This window comes from Camponotus vicinus, unplaced genomic scaffold (genome assembly GCF_025532165.1).
Source record: "Camponotus vicinus isolate PSW18456_S1 unplaced genomic scaffold, iyCamVici1.0 SCAF_1, whole genome shotgun sequence".
Lineage (NCBI taxonomy): Eukaryota > Metazoa > Arthropoda > Insecta > Hymenoptera > Formicidae > Camponotus > Camponotus vicinus.
Genome location: NW_028141945.1, coordinates 14894900 through 14916930, shown reverse-complemented (window position 1 = coordinate 14916930; position 22031 = coordinate 14894900). Strand labels below are relative to the sequence as shown.

The 22031-nt window shown below is 32.3% G+C and overlaps 3 protein-coding genes across 5 annotated transcripts; 1 reads left to right on the top strand and 2 right to left on the bottom strand.

Annotated features, from left to right (window-relative positions):
- Positions 1-1751: 1751 nt before the first annotated feature.
- Positions 1752-6058, bottom strand: LOC145976884 (sorting nexin-14). Of its 2 annotated transcripts, none has more exons than XM_083108369.1 (9): positions 5507-6058; positions 5146-5389; positions 4602-4985; positions 4175-4487; positions 3941-4096; positions 3740-3864; positions 3551-3621; positions 2481-3319; positions 1752-2412 (listed from the first exon to the last, which is right to left on the bottom strand). In XM_083108369.1, the coding sequence occupies exons 1-9, from the start codon at positions 5587-5589 to the stop codon at positions 2000-2002; spliced, it is 2628 nt and encodes an 875-aa protein (XP_082964495.1). In that variant the 5' UTR covers positions 5590-6058; the 3' UTR covers positions 1752-1999. The 2 variants fall into 2 exon arrangements, with proteins under 2 accessions (XP_082964495.1, XP_082964506.1); XM_083108380.1 differs by having other exon boundaries at positions 3563-3621.
- LOC145976913 (guanine nucleotide-binding protein subunit beta-like protein 1) lies at positions 5151-7290 on the top strand. The gene is made up of 5 exons (XM_083108442.1): positions 5151-5628; positions 5904-6069; positions 6253-6431; positions 6502-6832; positions 6910-7290. The coding sequence occupies exons 2-5, from the start codon at positions 5926-5928 to the stop codon at positions 7213-7215; spliced, it is 960 nt and encodes a 319-aa protein (XP_082964568.1). The 5' UTR covers positions 5151-5628; positions 5904-5925; the 3' UTR covers positions 7216-7290.
- Positions 6906-9502, bottom strand: Tyrrs-m (Tyrosine--tRNA ligase, mitochondrial). 2 transcript variants are annotated; one of them, XM_083108415.1, is made up of 3 exons: positions 9098-9234; positions 7911-8809; positions 6906-7841 (listed from the first exon to the last, which is right to left on the bottom strand). In XM_083108415.1, the coding sequence occupies exons 2-3, from the start codon at positions 8707-8709 to the stop codon at positions 7492-7494; spliced, it is 1149 nt and encodes a 382-aa protein (XP_082964541.1). In that variant the 5' UTR covers positions 8710-8809; positions 9098-9234; the 3' UTR covers positions 6906-7491. The 2 variants fall into 2 exon arrangements, with proteins under 2 accessions (XP_082964541.1, XP_082964532.1); XM_083108406.1 differs by having other exon boundaries at positions 6907-7841; positions 9094-9502.
- Positions 9503-22031: the final 12529 nt, after the last annotated feature.

Sequence of the window (22031 nt, the reverse complement as noted above, 5' to 3'; positions counted from 1 at the left end):
CTCTCTCTCTGCTCGTCGTTGCTCCGAGACGAGACGGGAGGGGGAGAGAGGGAGGAAGGGGCCCTCCTTAGTACACCTGCGCGACCTATCAACAGGTATCCTAGCGCGCGGAATCTGGCCTCGCCGAGTGTATGTATACGGTATATACGACGTATCCTCTCCGTCGTCGCTGACGCTTCCTTCCTCCAGCTTCCTGGAGCTTCTCCACGTCTCTCTCTCTCTCTCTCTCTCTTTCTCCTGATTTTCGCGAGATGCACTTTCGACGAAACACGACGACGAGACACCACTTCCTCTTCCTTCCTCTTCTACGACGAGTAACACGTCACGATACGTCCTGGGAAGCGCGAGCGGCCCGACTTGACTTGACTGCTGCTATTCCCACGATAATCTCTCGCTGGCTGCGACGAGAGCGAGCGAGGGTCCAGGCAAGGCCGCGCCGCGAACGTGTGCGCACCCCGGACCCCGTTTCGGAGCGCGCTCCGTTCCACCGGCCCTTCCTCCTCCGCCATCAGCGGGTCGCGGCGGGAGGAGGAAGAGGGGTGGCGAGAGGGAGCCCCCACTCGCTCGTCCCGATCGCCCAGGACCGCCGCGTCCGACTCCAGTGCATTCCATTCGCGCTCGGTTCTTCCCTCCTGAGATCTGCCGTTGAAAAGGATCGATAAGTCGCGCGATCTCGATGTCGATATATTGATTTTTTTCTATTTTTCTTTTTTTACACCATATATCCTTTTATCTCGATATTTTTTATTTTAACGTTCTACTTGAATGATTAAATTTTTGATTATTTGAGAGCCAAATCTCTAATTATTAAGATTAATTATTTGTTATCAGATTTATTAATAATTAATTAGAATTATTAATTATAGTAATTAGATTGATAAAACAATTATTAATTAATTAATACATAATTATTAATAATTCTCATATGTATACAGTGTGTGCAAAAAATACGTGAAAAGAGAAAATTACTCATATTTAATTATCTTTAAACGATACCTAATTTTCTTGTTGTTTCTAACGATGGCGGTGGCTGCTTGAAAATTCGGCTCCGTCAAAGGGGGAGGAGAAAGAAGTGGCCCTTCTCCCTCTCGGGAACGTCATCGCAGCGTCCGTTCCTGCGCGTTACTTACTCGTCTCTTCCTCGTCGCACCCTCGGTCATCTCTCTCGCTCGCACGCGTTCTCGGACTCGCTCCACCAGCCAGTCTGCCGCTGCTGTGCTCCCCCTTCTGCCGTTCACCCCCCCTCTTCTGTCTCCGTTAATCCCGCTTTTCACTCCGCTCGCCTGCGAGTGGAATCCCTATTCCGTTCGTTCGTCTTCCATTCCCTTCTTTTCGTATCCCTCGTATTATCAGATCCCGAGATCTGCGGAAAAATTTCAGGCCCATTTTAACGATTAGCCCACCCTCTCCCCCCATCATCATATAATCACGCGGAATCGGCGATAGAAAATTACTCTGCATCGCGTGAAACAGATGCAGATCGAATATCGTCGGAGAGACTCGGACGTCTCTAGGAAACCACAGGTCGGATTCAATTGCGCACGTTATAATTACCTCGTGTTTATTATTCCAGACTGTTATATATCGAGGACATTCGAACTCCACACACGAGAAAATTTCTTCGCATCTGATGGGGAAATATATGAAGTGAAGTCGATAATGAAGATTCGGGTTTTTATCGATGTAGAGAGTGATTTTACCGCTTATCGATATGTCAGAATCCCTCCTTATCGATCGAAATAAAAACCGCGTTCAAATTATACATATATTTATTGCAATAAATCGATCCTTATTATTTATAGTTATCATTCTCGATCATAAGATGCTCTCGTTCATTTCTTTTTAAATGTATAAAGATCCTATAAATCTTAATAGAAATTTTTACTCACGCGAAATTATCATGTGTACTACATATGCACAAAAAAATAATTGTGTATGTTTGTACAAGTTGTTTTATTCGAATTATATGTACTACTGTTTGTGTTTTTGTCGAAGGACATTATGCTCTTACTTCTGGGAAAAGATTTACCAAGAGGTGATCCAGCAGAAGGTATGCCAGATGTTTATTAAATGGTGCATTTTGTAAAGGATCTAATAAAGAGTCCATCAAGCTGTTCCAAGGCTTGGAGATTCCAAGTAACCACCATGGTAACAAGGAGTACAGTCCTTCTTTGGCCGCTTCGTAATAATCTCGACATCTTGCTTGCGAGGAGAAATCTTTCATGTAATTTCTGCCTGTTATTTTCGCATGTAAAAGCTTGACGACGATAGAAGCACGACCCCCACTCAAAAGCTTGATCAACATGTTGTAGAACATTGCGTTCACAATGGGATCGACTCTCTTGCGTGATAAAGAGGCAAACATCCAGAAAAGTCGCGAAATAATCGGAGGCATATCTAACAGACCATCCACTGTAAATAACGTTATCATTGATGATTGGTCTTTTGCGCACAAAGATATGAAAAATATTTAAACTTACTGGCTTCCACGACGCATAAACTTGCCCCTTTCACATGATCACACTGCGGCAAATCGCATGGAACATTTTGCAAGGTGACATGTAGATTCAGATTATTGCCAAACGCCCCATTCAGTAGACTTCTACTCTTGCTTTCCGCCTCGTCGAGATTGTGCTCGCTCAACGGCTCGACACCCATATCCATATGCTCGTACTTTATATTCGTGGACGCCAAAAAAGTACTCATAAACTTGTCGAGGTGTTGTCCCTTCTCCTTTCGCAATTTATAGGTCACGCTCTGATAGAGGATGCCGATGTCGGGTGTGCTGTAGTTGGCGAAGTACGGTTTCAGGTTTGGCGTCGTAAGAAAGGTGTAGAGGAGCTCGCTGCTCCTCAACATCGGCTTAGACAGCAGTCTCTGCAGAAACTCTTCATAACGTTGACGATTAGCCGCAAGGGGCAAGTGGGGATTCTTGCGCGACGATAACGGCGAGTCGTTCAGCTCCTTGTCGCCGTGGAACTCGGCGAGTCGCGTCCGCAGCGTGTAGAAATCTTGATCCTGACGCAGGACCGTCCACGACTTGGCCTCCGCCACGCTGTGGATGGCGATCATGTACACTGGTTGCGTGCCACCGCCATCCACGTGCGGGATGGCGACTCGCCACGTCGTCAAGTCGCGATGAGACTTATCGCCGAAGCTCTTGATCTCGTTGTACGCCCGAGCCGTGCAATCTACCTCCTCGACCGGATAGACATGTTGCAGTGGAAACGGGGTGCCGTCGAGCGTTGTACGTGAAACACCATCCATCCTGCTTAATTGATTGCTGGATCGCGCAGAGATAGATGCACCCCCAGTCGCGCTAATTGCAAATGAATAGATATTTATATGCATTTGTATTTTTACAAGATCATTATAAAATTAAAAGTTTTATTTTAAAAACTAATATGTATAAATCATGTTCAAAAAATGTTTTAAAATGTAATAATATAATGTCGAAAAAGATATATAAATAAATTAAATGATACAATAACATTAAAAATGGAAAATAATATTTCTGAGTTTCAAATTTAATTAAAATATGTGTGTTTACTTAAGAGCATACTTGGCTGCAGTGGCTTTTGCTTGTTCAGACACTAAATGACCACAGAGAAGTTTGTATAGCTGAAACACAAAGATTGCTTTTTAAATACAAAATTTCATTAATTTTCTAAATATTGAAGATTAAATATTTAGAAAATTAGTAACAATAATATAGGAAATAAGCCGAAATTGTATTTACTTGATAACTATGATGGAATGATGGTAGACAGGTACTTTCTAAAAGCGCGTGTGCTTCCTGATGAGCTTGATAGAATGGTCGTGACGTTCGTAGCTCCTGGATTTTTTCTGGTCCACCTTCCAATACTGGAAAAATAAATACATACATGCATCCATCTAATAATATTTGAAGCAGAGATTATTCAATTAACGAATTACGCACTTTGTCGTATGCCTTGCGTTATATGCAATGGTAAATACAAATATTCTGGACCATCAGGATCAAGATATATTGTATACAAATTTCGAACATCTATGTATAAGCTTTTTTCAGCGCTAGACGACATTTCTGGATTTAACATACGTTTACTGAGATCATCTAAAGGATAGCAGACAATAAATTATGAGTGTTATCTGTAAAATTTGTAACATAACACATCAAAAGAGTTGCATGTACCAATATCTAAACAAAATTGAAGAAGATTCATGGGTCCTGATTCTTTGATGTGTTGCATAAACATATATAACAGCTCAGGATCGCTCAAGACTTCATTCAAAGATGGTTTGAAACAATTGTGGGTGATGATATGTGGATGCACTGTCGTCACCCAAGATTGCAGCATTGGTATATTAATAGTTTTTGCTGAATTAGATAGAGAGCCATCATGATGAGTGGATAATGTCACCAACATATTTATATTTTCCGGATCTGCAAGTGCATCAATTGCTGGTAGTAGCACCCAATTGGCTAAAATTTCCCGGAGTATCACCTAGAAATATATATTGAAAGAAGCAAAGTATTATAATCAACTCTTCTCTTTTCGCTCTTAAATATAAATTTCTTAATTAATTCACATATAAAAGTAAATCTCAAAATTATATACTTTGTTATTTGTCGAGACATGTATGGCAGGTAACAAATGCGGCAGCAGTGCAGTGATTAATCCTCGCAAATAATTCAATTCAGCTTCTCTTGAGTAAGCAGCTGGATGAATCTTGGAACCCAGATAACTTCCTACATAATCTTGAGGCATTTTAACATCCACTTTTGATTTTTTCACAAGAGCATTCCAATCCTGAGCATGTTTTATAGCCAAGGGAATCAGATCGGTGAACGTGATGCCCGCTATATCTGCACGTAACAATCGAATGGCGATATTTTTCGCTGCTGTCGTTATAGCTAAACGCAACTGTTGTATGAAGGCTTCATTCGTCGAGAAATCAGAGTACCATGTGCAGACATAAATTTGCAGCAGCTCTTCTAAAAGCTACAGATTAACATGTTTTTATGTTTATTATCAATATATGTAAATGAAAAATAAATAAATAATTGTATAAATTAAATTCTATAAAGATAAATAAATAATAAATAAATGTAATATGTAAATTGCAAAATATAATGATTTTCTTATTAACGATTGTAATTACCTGCTCTAACGCATGGTCGAAATCCTTTGGTACCTTGATTTTTGTCGAATGTGACAACAATTTGTGCCTCTTGCAGGTGTTATTGCTACAAACGCTGCATGAATCCTTGATTTCAAATTTTGTGATAAAGTTGTTATTTATAATATTAAACCTCACTAATAAATTGTCGATGCACCTTATCAGTTGAACAGCATAAAAACTGCTAATCGCATAAATGCTGGCCACAACAAATACCCATACAATGCTGAAAGAAGATTACAGAAATTAGAAAATAATATCTCTCTCTCTCTCTCTCTCCCTTTCTTTCTTGTATAAGGTCCATAATACATATTATTGAGGAAAACACAAGAATGATATTTACCTGTTAAGGACAATTATGATGAATGCGACGAGTAAAATAATGATCGCCAATACTGCCATATTAAAAAAGTATAAATCTTGCATATTTACTCGTTGGAGCACTTATGACATCGGAGACATTACGTACGTAGTCATATTTTTTTTTCCCACGTTTGACAGTTGTTGACAGTTCGAGCGCCTTCGAGCAGCGACACTATCCATTCGCGAATGATAACGAAGAATCACGCGAAAGGGAGATCTGTCTCTTATTTCATTTTCATATTTCAAATGATTCACGAAATTGAACAGGACTCATCGTCAGAATCTCTTTCGCGTTCCCCTCTCCCGCTCCTGATCGATAGGCTAGAATAACCTGTCACAGCAAATTCGATGCATTATTATTACCTTATATTTTGAAGGGAAAATAAATAAGACTGCGAGATGCCCGCCCCTCCGGATCCGAAATTTCTATTGCGCGGTGACATGGATGAGAATGTGCACAGTTTGCTGTTTTGGATTGATCCTCATGTAGAGCATCTCTATGCTGGCGATGGAAGAGGCACAGTTCATACTTGGGACTTGAAGGTAAACATTTCTCCCTCCAGTGAATTCTATTTTCCATTAGTTTCAAGTATTGGATTTGAATAATCATCATTTATTCATGTACGAGATGTTTTTAATATGAATTTATATTTAAAGAATTTTCTGTTGAAATTTGTTTAAAAGAAGCGTTGACTATAATTAATTTTCTCTTTCATTATTTCGCAGACAAACAGGATAAAAAGTCAACTGTCAAATGGGGATAGTCCTTGCTTTAATTTACACAGAACTAATGAATCTGATTTAATAGTGCAACGAAGACATGGCATAATAGATGTATATAAAGCAAGTGAATCCAATTGGATGTTGAATAAAAGTATTAATTATAAATATTGCAGCTTTTGCAGGCAGGTATATACAGACAAAAATTGTGAAAACTTGTTGAGATTGATATTCAAACTTTATATTTACTTTTAGATCTCAATTGTTGCCTGAGAAGAATGCGATGTTAGTTCCGCTCGATTCCTCAGTGGTAGGAATATTGTCACTGAAAACGTATAACATTGAATCGACGTTAGATCCTTCCAAATTTTCCTACAATGACAAATTGGGTACAATAATGGCGATGAAGCCGTTGGATATAAATGATTTGGTTCTGGTCGCTTACGAGGGTGGGCAATTATTGTTGTGGGATATGAAAAAGAATGACGTTCTCAGCTCCCTGACTGTGGAGCAATATCCAATGACCTTTGATTTCGATATTTCTCTGATGCAAGGCATCCTTGGTAGTGCATCAGACAAGTTGGAGGTATTAACAGAAATTAGTAACACATGTAAAAAAAAAATGGAATCGATATCACATAATTTATATTTATAAATTTTTAGATTTTTAAAATATTGCCGAATCATACATTATCTCACAAGTCTACAATTCTATTGGAGCACGTTTCTGGAGTGTCTGTCCTTTCTATAAGACCGGATAAGAAGTTAGTCACAGTTGGCTGCTGGGACGGATGTATCAGATTGTTCTCTTGGAAAAAATTGCGGCCACTTGCGATATTAAGAGAACACAACGAGACTATATATGATATTGTTTATTCACAACGTGAAGTCGAGGCGTATGATACCAAGTGTTTAATGGCAGCTACTGGTAAAGATGGCTGTATATCGATGTGGGACATTTATAATTAAGAATTACAAATGTGTATATGTATATAAATTGCATGTTTATATGTAAAAACAAATATAAAAATTTTTTTATAATTATTTTTCAAGAGACTCATCCCTTTTGATAAATGTATCTATGATGATACAAAGGAGAAAATTGCAGCATCTTTCTATAATCATTATTACGTCTTTTTAATAATGTATTTTATTTATTAATTATTAAGTGGTAAGTTTAATTTAATAATTAATTTTATTTATTATATACATTTGTACATATTTTTTGCATCCTTTGTAATGTCATCATTGCCATCGAATTATATGATACGTTCTTTTGCCAACTCTAACTAAAGATAGATTATTACTTAGTATATGGATGCCAGGTACAACGACCTCATTTAAATTAGTGATCCTTTGATGATTTACATAAAATCCGCCTGCTGTTATGATCCGTTGCGCATCATGATCAGTCTTGAAACATTTTGCTTTTCTTGCTAGATCATATATAGTGAGTCCCGGCTCGGACAAAATGTCTACTATGGTTGCATCTTCAAACACATCTGCCAATTCCAATGCATTCATTCTCGTAAAAGATTCAATCGATTGATCATACAATGCTGCAGATGCGCGCTTTGCAGCCAGCAATCCATCCTCTATAAGAAAAATTGTAGTAAATAATAATATGTAGTATACAATATTAATTTTCTTCTTATAAAATTTACCTCCGTGTACTAAAAGTGTAACTTGTTCTGCCAATATTTTTTGTGCCCTTCTATCTTCTGGACTTTTCATATGATCATTCACAATCTCAGTAATTTTACTTAGTGGTATAAATGTAAATAATTTTAAGAACTTTTCAACATCAGAATCTTTAGTTCTAATAAAATACTGATACAGCTGAAAACTCGAAGATTTTGTTGGAGACAACCACACTGCGTTCAAAAGAGATTTTCCAAATTTCTTTCCACCTTCGGCAGTTATGAGCGGTAACGTTATACCGTAAACCTCTTCCTTTCCAGTTTTCGTGATCAGATCATATCCAGACATAATATTACCCATTTGATCACTTCCGCCGATTTGGAAGCGACACTTATATTTCTTCATCAACTGAAACCAATCGTACGCTTGGAATACTTGGTAAGTGAATTCAGTGAAACTCATTCCCGTGTCAGAGTTTAATCGCGACTGGACAGAGGCCCTGCCCAACATTGTGCCCATTCTAAAATATTTCCCGATGCTTCTGACAAACTCAATGACGTTCACGTTCGTATACCAGTCCAAATTATTTACTATAATCAGCGGCTTTAGATGCTCCTGCTTGTTCTTCCAAAAGTAAGTCAGATGATTATTAAATATAATCTCTATATTATTTGTAATAGATTTCAAGTTCTCCTCCATCAAATATTTGTCCATCTCAACTCGTTCTTTCTTTCTATGACTAGGATCACCTATTAAACCAGTAGCTCCTCCTACCAGGGCTATAACTTGATGCCCCGCTCTTTGCCAATGCAAGAGATTCATCAGGATGAGTAAATTACCAACGTGCAAACTGTCTGCTGTTGGATCAAAGCCAGCATAGACACACTGTGGCGACTTGTTTAATAAATCTGTTATTTTATTCCTGAGAAAATGATAAATGGATATTATTATATAAATATAATTAATATATTTGTGAATGTCATGAAATATAAAAAATGCAATCTTATGCAAAATTATAATTTAATATATTTAATATAATTTAATATATATAATTTACTTTTCTTTTATATATATGCTTTATTTAATTTTATATAATTTATTTCTCTCATATATATGCTTTATTTTAATTTATTATAACAATTTAATTTATTATTGCAATTTAATTTATTATTTTTTTATCAAGAAATAATTTTAAAATATACTTACGTACTGGTATTGGGAAATATATCTTCGTACATGCCCCTTTCATGAAGCTTTAATATATTTCTGTTACAGTAAAATCTACGCGTTTTGTTCAAATCAACGCGATTGATAGAGGAATATAATTTTAATAAAATACGAGCGTTCATTTTACGATACATTTGTGACGTTAATCTTGCGTTATCGATAATTATCTTCGAAATTCAGAAATCAGATTTCGTTTTGCATCTCTTGTGTGAAAATATGCGAGTTATACAAACATTAATGTTTGTCAAAATAATCAATCTTTAACCTCAAAATAGTATACACGTGCGACAGCTACTCCAAAGCACAGTATATACAGTGATGTTCCATAGCTGCGTAGGGAAACCTTCCGCGCATGCGCGAAAAACCTTCCAAAGCGCCAAAAATCCTTCAATTCAAAAAGTTTTTTGTATTTATATATGACTTTATGTACTTCATTCACTTATTTATAATATTATGCCCAATTGTGGTGAGTACTGTGAGTATATTTTAACTAATTTGAATTTAAAGTCTCTCTTTTATACAAATCTTAATTTATTCAAAAAAATATTTAATTTGATTAGTATAATTAAAATTTTTAGATTATTTTAATAAATAATTTACTTTTTTTTGCGCTTTTGGTTACCTGCAAATATATTGTCACCGACGATATTCTTTAAGACTATTTTCATTCGTAAAAGACAAAATAATTTGTCCCAAAAAAATACATCAAAATCTTGATGTCAAAAACCTTCAAAAAAAGCTCTTTTTAAAAAAAACCTTCCTTCCACCTTCCAAAGGATAAAAAACCTTCCAAATGAAGGAAATCCTTCCAATGGAACATCACTGAGTATATACTGTGCTCAGAGAGAAGACTGAGAGATGTCATGGCACAGTATATCCAGGCTGCATTCCAAAATTCACTGCCAGTACTGAAAATCTATAGTTTACGTGACGTACACTATAGATTTTCAGTACTGGCAGTGAATTTTGGAACACAGCCCCAGTAGCGCAACTCTCCCGATTTTGTGTTGGCCGGAGTGCGCATGCGCGAAATAAGTAAGTTGGTCAGTAACGCCATCTAAACTTCTATCTCGCTTACTCTTTTTGTTTCGTTCTCTCTCAGCACCATTTAAATGTATATATATATACAGGGTGAGTCAAAAGTATGTTTTAAAAATTTGTGAGCGTGTTCCTGGATAAAAAGGAAGAACAAATGTTCATATGAACATATGGTCGCAAATGCTTTGTTGTCGAGATAATGGACATAAATCAGCAGTATCAAATAAAGCATTATTTGATATTGCTGATTTATGTCCATTATCTCGACAACAAAGCATTTGCGACCATATGTTCATATGAACATTTGTTCTTCCTTTTTATCCAGGAACACGCTCACAAATTTTTAAAACATACTTTTGACTCACCCTGTATATGTATATATGTACATTTTTTGTATAATGTAATTATAACAGTTTAATAAATATGTTTAATATAATTTGTAATGTGTTTGCTTGATAATATGTATAATTAATATTTTCTCTTATAATATATTTTCTGCATTATATTTTGTTTTTCTTTTGGCTTTATCCGTATTAATATTATGTTTAATATTATGTATCTGTTTTAATATTATATTCAATATTATATGTGTAAAATTATATATATAATTAATAATTAACATTTTATATTTTTTATTTGTTTTTACCATTTGTATATTACATCATTAATAATTTATATTTTTACATAATTTTTATTACATTATATTATTCTGTATGTAGCAATGAGATAGAAAGAGAACGAAGAAAAACAAGGAAGAGTGAGTGAGAAAAAAGTTCAGATGGCATTACTGGTCAACTTACTTATTTCGCGCATGCGCACTCCATTTTGGCCAACACTAACATCAAAGGTGCCGACAGGGAGTTGCGCTACTGGATATACTGTGGTCATGGCCCGCTTTTAGGTGATCCCTGGAAGCGATACTCCCTCTGTGGACATTAAAAACATGGACATGAACTACAAAACCAATGTCCACGAATGTTCTCAGAGGGCAACATATATGTCCCTCTGATAATATAAATAATATAAATAAAAATATAAATAATTTAATTAATAGTAATTTATTATATAAAAATATTAGTATGTTCTCTCTTTTCATGCTATTTATTTATTTATTTATGTGTCTTCTTTTTCTTTTTCTCAACATCATTTATTTATTTATTTATTTATTTATTTATTTATTTAGTTCACTCTAACCCTGGCGAAAATAAATATCGGAGCGTAAGTCGAATGTAAAGAAAGAGTACAGAAGTGTAAACGAAGCTTCTAGGAGGCGTAAATTGAAACAACGAAACGTAAACGAAGTATTAACGCTTCGTTTACGTTTCGTTGTTTCAATTTACGCCTCCTAGAAGCTTCGTTTACACTTCTGTTACTCTTTCTTTACATTCGACTTACGCTCCGATATTTATTTTCGCCAGGGAAGTCAGTCTTTTAAAGTGCAAAACTAAATATTATAAAATTTGACTTCGGAAAAGCGCGGTAAAACAATCGAATAAATTCAAATCATTAGCATAACAAAAGGTTCCATGATACATCAATCGTTTAATAATTAATTTAAAATAAAATATACCTGTATAATTTAAAATTCCGCGTGTATATGTAGTACGTAAAATATTTCGGCAGAGAATTATCAATAATATCATGTTTGGCCTTGGCGACGTATAGCAAGCGCGCTATACATGTCACGGCTTTGTCATCATTCGCACGGTAACACTCGAATAATAAAGTAGTAGTGTGCAAAACGCTTCGTATATTATCAAATTCTTTTTCCAACCCGATCGTGATTAATATTGCAACATAATTTGTTATAATTATTATAATTAATAAGTATTTTTTGATTAAATTTTTCTAAAAAGCAAGTATAAATTAATTATTAATTAAACAATAGTTATATCACGATTTTTCATTACTTGCATTACTAATTTTTAATCTTACGAGATTTGTATTTTATGCATATATACTATATATACAGGGTGTATCTGAAATGATGCACTAAACTTTAGGAGCGTATTCTAGAGGTCAAAACAAGACTTTTTTTTCCTATAAACATGGGTCCGCAAATAAACCCCCCTCCGAGCTAGAGGCTCCTAAAGTTTAGAGAAAAATTGAAAATTGGCTGTATTTCAGAAAAAAGAAAATGGCAGAAGGTTGATTACCCTCTCTTGAGAGATAAATAAATTTGCGTTGCAGGTGTTTGGTCAATTTCACACACATTTTCGAATTTTAGCTCGGAGGGGGGTTTATTTGCGGACCCATGTTCATAAGAAAAAAAAGTCTTATTTTGACCTCTAGAATACGCTCCTAAAGTTTAGTGCATCATTTCAGATACACCCTGTATACATACAACAACAGTACTAATGCTACTCGCTCTGCTTATTACTGCTATATTATTAATTTTAATCTCATATAAATGTTGCTCTTATGATATAATAAAGTGCGAATTTCATATGATTATTCCGCGATCGAGAATAGCATGCAAAATGTCGTATTAAACTGGTAATTAATCGTATTCTACTAATTGTAATTAATCGTATTTATATATACGCAGATAAGTGTCACCAGGAAACAGTAAAGAATATACAAGGGAGAAAAAAAATCTGGATAAGCATTGGACAACGTACGGAACACACACACACATATGCGACAAGTAATTTTATTATTTATCATATTTATATATTATTTTCACATATAATAAACATTGTTTGTTCTTTTTTCATTATCTGGATAGTGATTCATTCTAAATTATCATGCAATATAACATATATATAATATATAAGACACATATAATATATATATATATATATATATATATATAACATACATTCCACATTTTAATTTCAAATATTTAAAATTATAAAATAAAATAAAATATTTTTATACGAGATAGATGAAAACTATGGATATATAACATTTAATAGATACATTATAATATATTAATATTTAATTATAATAATATTAACATTTAATAGATACGTTATAATATATTTTTTATAATATATTTATTTAGATATTTTATATATAAGAATTCGATTTTTTATTCATTATACTTTTTAAAAGTTATACTCAAGAAAAATTTTTTCGATAATTGTGCAATTGATGATATTAAATATCTGTTCAACGGACAAATAAAAATATAAATAGGGCGTAATAATTAGTTTCTCAAAATCATTTATTTTGGACACTTTGCTTTATATAAAAGGGATCTGTAAAAGTACTGTTTGTTTGCATGCTTAATTTGTGCTTGGCGTTTATATTTATAACAAATAATCAGAGAAAGTTCTCGAAATTGTAATTAATATTACTGCGAGTCATTTTCCTCTTTCTCTCTCTCTCTCTCTCTTTCTTAAAAAAAGAAAATTATTTAGATGTCTTATTTATATAATAATCATAACATATATGTAGATATTATACAAAAAAAATATTAACTTGACTAAATATGTTTATTTCGTTATTGTTTTCAGTCTGACAATCAAATCGCAAAGTCGAGATTAATATAAAGATTCGTGATACATCAATCGTATAGTAAATTAATCAATAATTTAAAATACTTCTCTAAATTAATTTAATATTTCGCGCGTATATGTATACTATATATAAAATATTTTTAACAAACAAATTAATAATAATACCGCGTCCGATCTTTGCAACATATATAACGCATTAATATTTACATGTTTTAGTTATATTATCATTCGCGAAATGAATTCGAATAAAATAGTGATGTGAGGAGGTTCATCAAATTTCTTTTCTAAACGCGATTGATTTGAGAAGTATATTAAGAAATAATTTGATATGATTATTACTTAATTTTATATATGCTAAATAATACGCAAAATTGTGTCGCGACGATAGATCTTAAAATGCATATTTAGCGATGTGTACAATTTAATCAAAAATCAAAGTGATAGAAATCTAAGATAATAAATAATCATTTCGTTGCAATCTTTACGGACAATAATTATTATTTTAATGCTTAGAGTCACAAATATATTTCATCCGTGTTACTTTATCGTTCTACTTGACAATATAAATATAATTTGGATTATGAGAGAACACGAAGTAAAACAATCGAATTATAGATGCAAATGATTAGCATAACGGCTCCATGATAAATTGTTTAATAAATAATCAATTTTACTCAATAAATTAAAATACTTGTATAATTTCATATTCCGCGTTAATGCATATTTTATAATATATAAAATATTTCAACGAATTGTCGATAACACGGTGTTCGACTTTGGCAATATAAAATATAAACAGTAGCGCGCTACATTACGGCTTTGTCATCATTCGCACGATGACTCTCGAGTAATAAAGTAGTGATAAGAAACGCTTTGTATATTGTAATTTTTGTACTAAACACGATTACGATTAGTATCGAAATATAATTTGCTATAAATATTAATAATTAAAAATTAATTAACTTTTGATAAACGACATGAAACTGTATCGCAACGATAAATATTTATCGAATCGTAATCATTCATTACTACGAATAAAAATTGAAATAGGGGATACATGAAAGGAGACAAGAGAATTAAACATATTATGATCTTTTGATCATCGATGCTTATTATATGCTTATAATATTTCTTTAACAATATTAGAATTAAATATATTTCGACCAATGCTTTAAATTTTCTCAATCCTGGTTAATTAAACATTATACAATTTAATCGAGAATCGATTTAATGTGATAGGAATCCAACATATTAAATAATCACATCGATGTTTGCAATCTTTACGGACAATAATTATTATTTTAATACTTAGAGTCACAAATATATTCCATTCGTGTTACTTTATCATTCTACTTGACAATCTAAATATAATTGGGGGGAGGGGATTGTGAGAGAACACGAAATAAAACAATCGAATTATAGATGCAAATAATTAGCATAACGAAAGACTTCATGATAAATAGTTCAATAAATAATCAATTAATCTTAATCAATAAATTAAAATTCCATAATTTAATATTCCTTGCGCAAATATTTTATATTACAGAAAATATTTCGGCAACGAGAGAATTATCAATAACACCGTGTTCAACCTTGATAAACAGTATAGCGCTATTGTTAATATGTTACATGGTTTTATTATCAATCGCACAGTGACCTTGAGTAGTGACGTGAGAGACGTTTCACATATTATCAAATTCTTTCTTTACATAGTCAACCTTGGCGATATAAACAGTACCGCGGTAATGTTTCTGACTTACAATCATTCGCTCAGTGGCTCTTGAGCAGTGAAGTAGTGATGTGAGACGTATCATATATTATCAAATTCTTTCTCTGAACACAATTGCAAGTGCAACGAGGAATTCAAATGAGTGCAACGGGGATTGAAGTGCCACGAGGAAAAAGCGAAGAAAGCAAAAGAAAAAAGGAGGTTTTGGAAATAGATGGACCAATGAGACATGATATAAGTCATTAATATAAATTATTTATTACATTCATTATTTATTATATTGTTGCGTCCCCGCGTCCCGTCCCGCTGAATGTATTCGTCATCCGTTGAATTCTTTCGAAGAAGATCGTTTCCGCGCGCGTTGTCAAGATATTGTTATAAACAACGACTGTTAGAGAATCTGGGCCCAGCTGTCAAGCTGTGCGGACGCGTGTTTATTTGTGATCTATTTTACGATAATTCTGAATTCTTGTATGTTACTCACGGTTTATTAACATTTTTGTGCACCTTAAATCGCGTTATTATTTACGAGTGCACGAACGTCAGCGTATGCCGATTGTGTCGCGCGCATTCGATATACTATATCGTTCCGCGGACGCAATAATATATAAATTATTTACCATTAGTATATATTCAAAATATACATATTTCACGTTTCGTTTTATTTCTTTGATAGTGATTCAATAGTGATTTTAAATTGTAACATATATAATACATATACTTATAAAAAATATTCCATTTTATTTTAAAATAATTAACATTTATAAAATTTTTTATTAATTAATATTTTCAAATACTTCTTATATTTTATAAAACATTTCATATTAATATATTTATTTAAATATTTCATATATAAAAATATAGAAATTTTCTTATTTATCATATTTTTAAAAATTTATTTCTATAAGAAATATAAATTATTTTGTAATTACGCGATTTATAACATTAAAATATATCTATTTAAAAGTAAAAATTTATTGCGCGCAATAATTAGTTTTAAAATCAATTATTTTGAACATTGCTTTATATAATAGATTTTCTTTTATCTTTTATATTTTTATTTATATTTGCGAATTTAAATTTATGTACTGTATTACAAAATAAATTTTAAATTATGTATTATATTATACATAAAATTATATATAATATAACCCTCCCACGGGGTACACCTTGTCGCGGTGGGAGGGCTTAGTACTTGGATGGTGCCTTGAAGTTTATCTGAAATTTTTCTATTTATGATAAATCTTAAGGTGCCTGAATAGGAAGCTAAGTACCCTTTCGCATCGTCGGTGCCGTCAACGTGCCGCGGACGGCAAGCGCTTCATTATCGCGTTTTCGCATTGTAGTATTCTCGCGTCGTCGCATTTTCGCGGAACTTTTAGACTTTTTCATATAAAATCCCAATTTCATTTATTGTCACGAGTCTCTACTTCCGATGCCAACTAACTGGGATGTTTCGAGTTTGCACACGTTGCTATGCAATGTACACTCGCGCTTCGTGCTTCGTGCTTCGTCAAGTGATTCGGCTCGAATTAGTTAGAATTCGATCGATTGCTCGGAATAGTCATCAGTGGGTCCCTTCTCTTTGCTCGTCTACAGCCACACGCACTGCGTGTGTTAACCCTGTCGAGGAGTCGAGTGGATTCCCCTAGGCACGATTTTCTCTCAGTAAAAGGGATTGCCTCCTCATTTTCTAAGTTGTTGAATGTTAGCATTTAAAAAATGTGGGTATCCTCTTCTTTTGCCGTCTCCCAGCCTGGTGTAGCATATAGCAACCGCGGGAGGCATAATATGTCCGGGCGGAGCACCTGAAATCGTGCATAGCGGGTCCAGGTTCGATACGAGATAAGATAATTATGCGCGAAAAAGAGTCGGTGAACTTCATTTTTCTCTATTTCCGTCAATCGTTTCGTCTTCTTTCCGGTTTGGGCTTAGTCCTTGCTCGTTGTATCGTTGCATTTCCGACCTGTTGACTCGAAGCTGATTTTCGTAAGTGAAATGGGATTTTCGCTCGTACCGAAACCGGGAGTGCCGTTCAAAGTATATACATATTAAGTATATACATCGTGCGATCAAATAGAAAATTTTTTATCGTACCGAAATAGTGCGGACACCGTTAAGTATCGCGCGTAAAATAGCGGAAATAGCGATATAAAAATATCGCTCGCGAGTGCGGGAGTGTCGTTAAAAGTATCGCGCGCCAACAACATGAGAGGAGGAGGAGGCCTGGGAGAGGCATCTTACATCGGCGGAGCAATGGTGAATATTTATTATTTATATATTAATTGTTATAAATCGTTAACTTGTTATAAACGAACAATAATTCGATCTTATTATTTAAATGAATTAAAGAGAAAGATTTTTATAAAAGTCATATAAAATTTTCTATTTAAAAAACAGTTTCAAAAATTTATAAAATTTTTCCATACGTGTTTATCTGCTTATTATTTTACACATCGGATATAAAATTCCGCGCGATAAAAATTTTTTTAAATATTAATTGCATTTTGTAAGCATTATTATAAATGAATTTTATATTTGTATGTTACAGACAACTAGCTTCGATAACAACAACTCCGCTGTTGCGCATCAGTGCCGGTGAGTGAAAAAAATTTTTATTTAACTTTAAGGTAACGGATTCGTAGAGATTGCAGATGTAGATGTAGATGTAGATGTAGATTGTAGATTGTAGATAAATCCGTTGCCTTAAAATGGATGAGCTAGGATGGATTAAATTAAATAAATTAAATTAAATAATTAAATTAAATTAATTAAATTAAATTAAATAATTTTAATAAGTTCTTTCGAACTTATGCTTTGCATCTATTGCGAAAATATGTTGAAATATTAATTAAAAAAAGAAGAGATCAAGAAAATATTTTTTTATAAAGATTTTGTCTTATTTATTAAATAAAAGGCGCATTAACAATTATCAATTTTATCAATTTTTGATGTTAATTTATTCTTATAATACACACTTATCTTCTAATTGCTCATAGCTCATCCATCGTAGAATTTATCTGTAGATATTGTTTTTAAACTTTACTTTAACTTAATATAAAGCCAAATGATTAATTAATTACATAATTTGTAATATGATAAATACACACATTAATTTTATATTTTATTATAAAATATAATTTATAGAAATTTGTAGTAATTTGGCTTTATTTCAGTTAAAATAAAGTTATATTCAATATTTAACGAACGATTGTGAAATCGAACAATCATTACTAAATGAGCGTAAATATTTCACGCTCTTTTGCCGGTAATTATCCGGCAAAAGAAGGAGTAATTATCTCCTTCTTCGATCTCTGATTAGAGATAGAGAAAGAAAGTGGCCAGGATCAACGAAAAATAGGTTCAACTGGCCTGAAAAGTACGGTTAGGGTACGCGGTTAGGGCACGCGGTTAGGGCACGTGACTAAAATATATACGTGATTAGGTGAGGTGATGATTAGAGATAGGTTCCTCAAATCTCGAATAATTTTAGTTAATCAGGAAGTAGGATTGTTAAGGCTATTAAGTAAAATCATTAGAATTCTTCTATTAATATTAGAGTTGTTAGGGCTCTTAAAATCATTAGAATTCTGTAATAGTAGGATTGTTAGAGCTATTAAAATTATTAGAATCCTTTAATAGTAGGGTTGTTAGGGCTATTAAGTAAGATTCATTCTTTCTTTTAATATTCCAATAATCCTAGGGGTAAATTAAAATTATTTTAATTAAGTTGAATTTATTTTTAAAAACATTGTAAAAATAAATATAACATGTTTTAAAAATAAAACTGTTTTAAAAGTGAAATTTAAATTATCAAAATTATCTTCAGAAAAATTAAAGAAATTGCATAATTATTAACGTTTAAGAAATCTTAACATGTTATATTTTATTTTAAAACTTAAAAATATATGTGTATTAAATCAAATATAATATTAAATCCAAATGTTAATGCTATCAATATCAAATTATTATATCGATGTTATTAAATATTTGAATAAATCGAATATTATTATTTGATATTGATAGCATCATAAATTTGTAAATTGTAAATTGTAAATTATAAATAGTTATAATTGTATTTTAATTATAATCTAACATTAATATTTTAATTGTAAAATACAATACAATTATGACTATAATTATATTATGAAATTGTATTTACGATTGTAAATTCTTATGTAAATTACACGAAAAATTATCGAAAGTATATGTATAATGATTACATAATAGTAATTAACATAATTGTAATTCATTAAATTAAAGTATTTGTTTCTGTAGTATATATTTTTGGAATATTCATAAAAGAGTAACTGTTTGTATTTTCATGTCGAAGAGTCACTAACAAAATCGGAAAATTTTTATATAAAATGTAAAAATTTGATGCTAAATTAGTGATTAAATATAAGCTTAAATATAATTATAAAATTTGACGGACACCTTCGTTACAGAATCGCGAGTCAATTATTATAAATTTAATGATATGCTTTCCGTTAGCTTTATTTATTTATGAATTCCATATCGCGCGGAACTGAATATTCTTAAAATAAATTATTAAATTATGATTGCGAAAATATCGTGTTCTTTCCGCGTTCTCTTCGCGTCGTTATACAAGATTATCATTTTAACAGAAGAATTTTACCGCTGTCCCTCTCGTCAGATAATATTACTAAATATTGCTAATTAAATATAAAGAAATGTCGAATAAGAGAGTGAAGATTCGATGTAATAAGTCAACGAATATTAGCTTCACAAAATTTAACGATCACCTTCAATATTATAGAATCGCGAGTTAATTATTATGAATTTAATAATTTGTTTTTTCAATTATATTTGTATTTATGAATTCTTTTTTTTCGTATCGGAAAATATTCATAAATAAATTAATAAATTACCGTTGCAAAAACACCGTATTTTTCTCGCGTTCTTTTTTGCGTTCTTAGACGAGATTGTCGTTTTAATAAAAGAGTTATCATTGTTCCTTCCGTTAAATAAACGTTAATGAAAGTTGCGTGGCTCGTATCGCCAAGGAGTCGAAACGATTTTCATTATAAAGAATTATTTCTCACCGGTTCTTGTGAGATCCATTCGCGACGTCTAGTTCGATGCCCTGTTGAAAATTGGGAATTTTTATTGTAAGATTGAAGGAACTAATCCCAGGTTTTCCTGGCAATTTCCGAAAGCAATGATTTCGGTAGTAATTCAACGACGATACGCTTCTTTAACGTCGAATTAATTTAAATAATATATATTTAGATGAGAGAAATGTATCTTTTCTTTTCTTCGTTAAAAATGATCTATCATTATTAGGATTGATATTATTATTGTTTATATATATAATGCTAGAAAGATTTAATAGTAGATTAAATATGGATATAGCGTTGTGTATAAATTTTAATTTTTCAAGTAATTTCATATTGTAATTAATTTGTATAAATTTTTTCATAAAAATGATTACAAACGAATATATTTTTAATTAATATAATTTGTATCTTTTGAAAAATTATTTCTAGGTGCTGGGGATATTAACATTAATTTTTAGTTTCTTTTAAGAAACTATTTGCAGGTATTGGACATCCATCGCCATTTTGAAATATTAGTTTTTAGGTATATACCATTTTATATATATGTATAATAAAATACATGCACAAATTCACGTATCCAAAATATTTTTATAATTTTTAATAATATTATATATTATATATAAACGAAATTATACATGAATGTTACATAAAATGTGCGAATACTTAAAAATTTCGAGACAAATCGAATGGGTACCCCTATATCAGTAAGATATTGATTAAAAGAAAAGAAATTATTAATTTAAACGTTATAAGAATAAGAATCTAGAGAATTAATCCAGAATTAATTGTTTAAAATTATTTGATTTATTTTATTTTGCACACTGTTCGAATTGAAATTTTTTAAATCTTGCTGATATCGGGTTCGATTCGTCTCGCGCGCGCGAACGGTACCTCAAATTATATGTGTTCGCACATTTAACACAAACTCCAATAATGCATGTATTTTATTATTTATAAATATAATCGTTTGTAATCACATTTGAATAAAAAAGATCATTATATCCATTTAATTTTCAATAAAGAAATATATTTCTTAATAATGGAAGAACATGTTTTCTGATGTGCATATCAATTTCGTGAATTGAAGATAATGACGAGGGATAATTGTCGTTGATTTATTACTGAAATCATTGCTATCGGGAATAGTCCGGAAGATCCAGGATTTGTTCCCTCCTACAGTAAAGTTCCCGACGTTCAATGGATCACTTAACTTTTCTTCGCAGATTGATCTTGCGAAATCTGATGTAGAAACAAGATGTTAATCGTTCTCCATTTTTAAGATCGCTCCTCTTTTTATCGGATTACCGGTATGTCACTCGCGTATCTGCAATTGAATATTCTGAATATTATCGATTTATTTATTCGTCGCGTTTTATCGCGAATTTTAAATCGCGATTTATCTTGTAAAAATTCGCAAGTAAATCGGTCGGAATTGCATATTCACAAACATTACAGACCTTAAATGTTTGTCGAAATATTTTCGATTTTCTATATTTACGTGATAATAATTATATCGCGCACGTGTCTATTAAGAGCTTCGATTATTATATTATAAAAATTATACGTATCGCGATCAAATATTGCGCATATTATCGACTTATTTAT

Excerpts from the sequence above, each read along its gene's own strand:
- LOC145976884 (XM_083108369.1), bottom strand. The coding sequence starts at position 5,589 with ATGCAAGATTTATACTTTTTTAATATGGCAGTATTGGCGATCATTATT. Across the intron at positions 4,097-4,174 it reads TCAATTTTGTTTAGATATTG|ATGATCTCAGTAAACGTATG; the intron begins GTACATGCAACT and ends GCTATCCTTTAG. Across the intron at positions 3,622-3,739 it reads CATTCCATCATAGTTATCAA|CTATACAAACTTCTCTGTGG; the intron begins GTAAATACAATT and ends TTTGTGTTTCAG.
- LOC145976913 (XM_083108442.1), top strand. The coding sequence starts at position 5,926 with ATGCCCGCCCCTCCGGATCCGAAATTTCTATTGCGCGGTGACATGGAT. Across the intron at positions 6,070-6,252 it reads TTCATACTTGGGACTTGAAG|ACAAACAGGATAAAAAGTCA; the intron begins GTAAACATTTCT and ends ATTATTTCGCAG. Across the intron at positions 6,833-6,909 it reads GTGCATCAGACAAGTTGGAG|ATTTTTAAAATATTGCCGAA; the intron begins GTATTAACAGAA and ends ATAAATTTTTAG.
- Tyrrs-m (XM_083108406.1), bottom strand. The coding sequence starts at position 9,248 with ATGTATCGTAAAATGAACGCTCGTATTTTATTAAAATTATATTCCTCT. Across the intron at positions 8,810-9,093 it reads ATATTTCCCAATACCAGTAC|GAATAAAATAACAGATTTAT; the intron begins GTAAGTATATTT and ends TCATTTTCTCAG. Across the intron at positions 7,842-7,910 it reads TACACTTTTAGTACACGGAG|AGGATGGATTGCTGGCTGCA; the intron begins GTAAATTTTATA and ends TTTTTCTTATAG.